This window comes from Drosophila sulfurigaster, chromosome X (genome assembly GCF_023558435.1).
Source record: "Drosophila sulfurigaster albostrigata strain 15112-1811.04 chromosome X, ASM2355843v2, whole genome shotgun sequence".
Lineage (NCBI taxonomy): Eukaryota > Metazoa > Arthropoda > Insecta > Diptera > Drosophilidae > Drosophila > Drosophila sulfurigaster.
In genome coordinates, this window is record NC_084885.1 from 1,201,802 (window position 1) to 1,207,988 (window position 6,187).

Genomic DNA, 6,187 nt, shown 5'->3' on the forward strand with positions numbered 1-6,187 from the left:
TAAAACGTACTGAATTGCTAAACGTGGAGTTCAGTAAAGTTGCAGTTGCATTTAACATACGATATGAAGTTTTCGACGTTGACTTTTCTAGGCTTTGTGCTGACCTTTGTCTGCTTGATGCATAAGACACCCGGTGCCGAGGTAAGTTTAAATCAAGTTAGCAATAAAGTCTTCAAATTTTAACTACTTTCTTTTAATTGTAGTCGTGTAATACTAATCAGCTGAGGCAGTTGACCAATCGCTTCTGCAATGTGTGGGATCCTCTACGAATTTGCCATACTCTTGTTACAGTAAGTTCTCCATCGATTTCTGATTTCAAAACATGAATTTATTAATTGCACTTTATAGAAAATTGTGACCACAATTGATTGTGTTTGTCAACCGGATGAGACAACCTCAACTTCAAGCTCAACTTCGACTTCAACTTCGACTTCAACTTCGACATCGACTTCGACTTCAACCTCAACAACGGAAAGCCCAACGTCAGCGCCGTAAATGGCGATACTGCTGGCGGACACTGTAATCTCAAAACTGTAAACGAATGCGATTGCGAATGGAACCTAAACATTTTGTAATCCCTTTTTTAATCTATCCTGTGCATGCCTTGTAATAAACTTAACCTTTTCTTCAGCACAAACAAGTTCTTAAAATAGGAGGGGAAAAAGCGGGTTGGCTGCCTGGCTCCTTGACTAGCTAGAGCTAGAGATGGAGCTAGAAGTGGAGCTGGACTGGGGATTCGTATTCGTATTCGTATTCGTGGACTGCGCGCATCCTGAACCGCAGCAAACCAGACCGAAAACAGTTGGGGCAACTAATTAAAACCACTTTAGAAATGCTTTCTCAACTGTAAAGTTAGCTATAAACAACAACCCATGCACAGACACACACTCACACTCACACACACACACACACACACACACACACACACACACACACACACAAATACACAGACAGACTGAGAGACATATGCAACTTGAAACAAAATTAAAAAGCAAATAATATTCATAGCATTCCAACAGCGTCGACGGCGGCGGCGGCGGCGAAATGCTTAAAAAAATTCCAACATAATTCCAAATAATATTACAACACCTGCAGAAATGTTTCAAGTGCAGAAACACATCCCAGCACACACACACACACACACACTCCCACATGCCGTGTGTTAAATGTGTAAAAAGGGCTTTTTCTTGAAAAATCGCTGCACTGGAATTAATTAATGCGCCGCTGACGCTAACGCTGCTGCTGCTGCTGCTGCTGTTGCCGTTAAAAATGAAATGCAAGAAAAGAGGGCGAAAAATATCAAAAAGAAATATATAGAAATTGAGCAGATACAGGGCTTGAACGACACGCAGAGAGCGGTTCAATAAACGTATTCAAAATAATGATGATTGCAAATAAATACATGAGAGCAACTAAAATGAAACTAAAATAAAACGAAAATTGACTTTCCTCTCAATGAAAGTAAAATCTTTACTCAATTCAGTTCACTTCACTTGTCGATGGAATATCCAAATTATATTAAATGAATATGGCAATATATATTTAACTCTTTTATGCGCATAACTTATGGACTCGACGTTGTCTGTTCGTGTAGCGCAGAATGAGTACTGTGAGTACTTATTTGTAGTATTCATTTGCAGGATTCATGTTCAGCGTGCGTCGTATAGAATTTTTGATTCTGATTCGAGTCCGCACAACACTTGGCTCCATGCGTATGTGTGTGTGTGTGTGTTTGGTTACACCTGTGCATTACGCTGCACTCATTTGCAGCACATGTCTATATGTGTGTGTGTGAGCGTTCGTTTGTGTATTTAGATGTGGATGTAGTGGCACTTGCTGCTCATTTTATGCTTCGATTGACAGCAAAGTGCAGACGCTTTTTGCCAGCACGAACAAAATATACGTATATACATAAATTATATATATATATATATATATATATATATATATATATATATATATATACATATATGCAATGCTTGCTTCGTACTAAGCTGCGAAAACAGTAAACATGCTATTAACAAATTTGCAAGTGTCTCCAAAGCTTTGCCAAGCAACAATTTTTTGCTGCATACTTTCAGGCTGTCGAATCAAATACGCAAGTGCGAAGCGAAATTGTTAATCGCGGCTATCTGCGAACTAAAGAAGTTATAATCCAAATCATAAAAAAGATAAATTAATTTAAATAATTTTTGACTTCACAGTTTGTTTGTGGTAACATGGATTCAATAAACAAATAATGTGACAACGATTTGGACCTTAAATTATGTCAAGCAAAAAATTGTTGCATACTTTCAGGCTGTCGATTCAAATACGCAAGTGCGAAGCCAAATTGTTAATCGCGGCTATCTGCGAACTAAAGAAGTAATAATCCAAATCATAAAAAAGATAAATTAATTTAAATGATTTTTGACTTCACAGTTTATTTGTGGTAACATGGATTCATTAAACAAATAATGTGACAACGATTTGGACCTTAAATTATGTCAAGCAAAAGTTTGTTGCATACTTTCAGGCTGGCGAATCAAATTCGCAAATCGTTAATGCGATCTACGATCTGCGGAGCTGAACAAGTTATAATCTCAAATACCTCAAATTTATGGATAATAGCTCGTTTCTTCACAGTTCATTTGCTGCTTATTGAAGCAATGTGAACACAATTAGGTCCTTTAATTGTGCAGAACAACAAGAAAGAGATTGCGATCAGTATTGTTTCCACTATAAAAAGAGCAGCTAAATGCTCATTAAATTGTAGTCATGACTTCTCATTGGATTTGTGTGACAGTCGCACTGCTCCTCTGTCTGTGCTCTTGGACGTGGGCAGCGCCGTCGATCGAGCATTGGAGTAAAATTGATGAAATGGAGCGAACTATAAAGGAACTGGCCACCACGGTTCTGGCAATGAATGGCGCTGGAGCTGAAGGACGAGCGGTGGACGGACTTGGGACTGAAATCGGAGGCAAGTATTTCAAGCGGTATATTATAATGTTGTTCTACATGCTTTACTTTAATTTACTTTACATAACTTGTAACAAACAGATGGCGAAATCAACTTGGATGTGCTGAGCAGCGAGGCTGCAGCTGCCTTGGCGGAACTCACTTGAGGTTCTCACATGTGAGAAGCATTAAAAACGAACTCTGCTCTTCTAGACCCTATGTTTAGCAGCCTTTGAGTGTTATCGAAACTAAATACTAATAGCATCTTTTTTTTGTTTAATAAAGTATGTAGAGCATATTATAAATGTTATTCTGAATACATATTCTCAAAATGGTTTGATTTTATGAATAGCATTGTGTAAACTCATAATTATAAGAGTTGAAACGAAAACGCAGTTTTATTTGATATCTAGATAAGTTGATTAATTCGCCGAGCACTCTCAAACAAACAAAAACGAGAGTGATCTAAAATTGGCACATTCTTTTTATAAGTCGCAGTCAAACGAAAGAGACAAAGAGACACAGAGTGATCACAAATTTCAGCAAATTAACTTTAATCCTAACTGATAACTAACAAATTACGCTTGCTATATCTGGCACGATCACAGAGTGCGTCTGTCTCTCACACACACACACACACATCGCCCTACATGCTGCTGATATGCTGAACTCGGAATCGGACTGAGTTATTCTCAGTGCTCAGTGCTCAGTGCTCGGTGCTCGGTGCTCGGTGCTCGGTGCTGAAATTGCTCACTAAATCTAATCAAGTTAATTTACGCAACCAAACTACAGTTCGGCACCCCAAATAAAATAAAGAAACCCCCTTTTTGAGGTGCACTTTGACAAGCTTAGAATATCGAAAACGAAACAAAACGACAAGAAAAAATGAAAAGAAAACAAAGACGATGACAAGATGACACTGTGTTCATCTAAGGCAAAGCCAATTTGCGTCAAGTTCTCCAATTTGTGGAAATTTTGAGGGGCAGGTGGATGATCCACAATGTAAACAGCGACGCGAACTTGGAGCTATCAGCTGTTGTCGCCTTTGAATTGATGTTCAGCAAATCAGAAAGAGAAGCAAGTGAGAGGCTGTCAAGTCAGTATGATGAACTACTAAATACCCTGCACCCATAACATACAAAAATTTGAATTGTTGAATACATTGAATTGAAGTTTCTGCATTCAACATCTAACAGCTCAATAACTAGTCAAATTCTTATATGCTCAGGAAAATGGTTAAATTTATTAAAGTGCATGCACAGGACAGATTAAAAAGGATTCAGAAATTACAAATAGATTAGATTCCGCATTCATTTACAGTGTTCGTGATCAGTATCGCCATCGCTGTCGTCATTTCTCACTTCGCGGCAATGCCACAGAGACACTTCAGATTACTTGTGATTGCCTGAAAGTGCAAATATATTTATGCATGTAATTACCATTAGTCAAGAATTGCTGAAATCTCTTACGCCAACGACTAATTTACAAAGGACGTCTACGAAAAGAAAATTTTTAACGCCGCTGCAAATGATCGCATTTGCTTGGTTAGCTGCTAAATAACACGTCTGAAATTAAGAACTGATTATTAAAACGGACTGAACACATTCGATTAACTTGTCTTAAACTTGCATTTGGTTCCGGGGAGGTTGATGTTGTGGTTGAAGCTGTGGTTGCAGCTGAGGTTGAATCATCAGCGGATGCGCAAGCCACGGCCAGGACGAGGCCAAGGAGAATCAAGGTTGAGAACTTCATCGTAGTACAATAGTTGGTAGTAACTGAAACGCTTGTTTTCACACTGAATATCCAAAGGAATTGGAGTGTATTATATACTCGAAAATTTTACCTGGATTGCCGATAATGAAAGCGTGCTGAAGCTTATTGAACACGATTCCTATTAAAGATAAAGCGCGCCATGGGAGTCGATAGTAAAAATGACTGAATAATTCAAGAAAATATCCATTATTGATAATACTAATGAACTCTACTAGTTTTTTAAAGCAATTAATTTATACGCTTGCTTTTTAATTTGTTCAAAATAATATATTTGTAAGGAAAACTATATTTTTGTGATTTAAAATCCTAAAAGATATTATCAAAGGTAGTATATTAATCGGATTACTTTATAATGAATGTGAGCATAATAATTCAATACAGTGTAACCAAAATAACTCGAAGTATACAAATGCTAGATTTGGTATATTGATATAGTACTACAAATATATAAGCAAGTCTAGACCCCTAGTAAGTAGGCGTATTTCTTAAATAACTTGTATAATTTTTATCTGATCTGTAATAACCAAAAACACTTACTTTAAAATTACGCTTAATTTTCGATTCTTTTCGATTTTTGGGGGTGGAAGTGGGCGTGGGAAAAATTTTGAAACACACTTGATCTGAGCGCAAAGATAATCTCTTATAGTCTCTGAGACCTAGACGGACAGACGGACATGGCTAGATCGTCTCGTCTGTTGACACGGATCAAAAATATATATACTGTATGGGGTCAGAGATGCCTCCATCTGCCTGTTACAAAGTTAGAATACCCATCTATCCTATGATTAATTATAAAAATATTAAAATATATCGACAGCTATGTTTGGTATAAAATTAGATTCCAATTATGCAATAAAGTACAAAATATTCTTAATTGCCTTCTACAATTTTTATTCGATCGCAGTCAAATGATCAAGAATCATACCAATTGTAGTTATTATCGCTACTCTCAGACTGACTGACGGATGCTGATCAAGAATATATATGTATACTCCTTTCATCTGTTACACACATTTCCTGCCTTCTGCCCTAAATAATTGATTACCAGTCAATATATTACGTTCAAATTGTATTTATAGTGTACGTTTCTTATATACAACCTATCTTGCGACAAAATATAAAAAAAAATACTAAAATATGCCGAGATATATATTTGGTATATCGATATAATATTACATTCAAAAGTAAAACATTGAGATGGTGTTCAATTTAATCGAATAATGTAAATAATGTTTTATCCCCTCGTTGGTTACGCACATGCAACACTGTCTAACCCGTTCAGCAGGGTATTTGCGAGTGGCGAGTGGCAAGTGCCACATATAATATCATTAATAATAATAATAGAGACACGAGCTCTAGTGTCTCTCGCAATGCGAATGTTAAAACAAATCTAAATCTAAATCTAAATCAGAGTGAGAATCAAATAATAAAACGAAAAAAAACAAAAACACAGTTAGTTTGGGCAGCTCGCTCGTTC

At 36.8% G+C, this 6,187-nt stretch overlaps 1 protein-coding gene across 1 annotated transcript; it reads left to right on the forward strand.

Moving 5' to 3' along the window:
• On the forward strand, positions 1 to 638 carry LOC133848176 (uncharacterized protein DDB_G0273453/DDB_G0273565-like). The gene is made up of 3 exons (XM_062283619.1): positions 1 to 141; positions 204 to 290; positions 349 to 638. The coding sequence occupies exons 1-3, from the start codon at positions 64 to 66 to the stop codon at positions 493 to 495; spliced, it is 312 nt and encodes a 103-aa protein (XP_062139603.1). The 5' UTR covers positions 1 to 63; the 3' UTR covers positions 496 to 638.
• The last annotated feature ends 5,549 nt before the right edge of the window (positions 639 to 6,187 follow it).

Bases quoted from the DNA above. Each gene is read 5' to 3' on its own strand.
- LOC133848176 (XM_062283619.1), top strand. From the start codon at position 64: ATGAAGTTTTCGACGTTGACTTTTCTAGGCTTTGTGCTGACCTTTGTC. The intron at 142-203 runs GTAAGTTTAAAT...TTTTAATTGTAG, and splicing joins ATAAGACACCCGGTGCCGAG to TCGTGTAATACTAATCAGCT. The intron at 291-348 runs GTAAGTTCTCCA...TGCACTTTATAG, and splicing joins TTTGCCATACTCTTGTTACA to AAAATTGTGACCACAATTGA.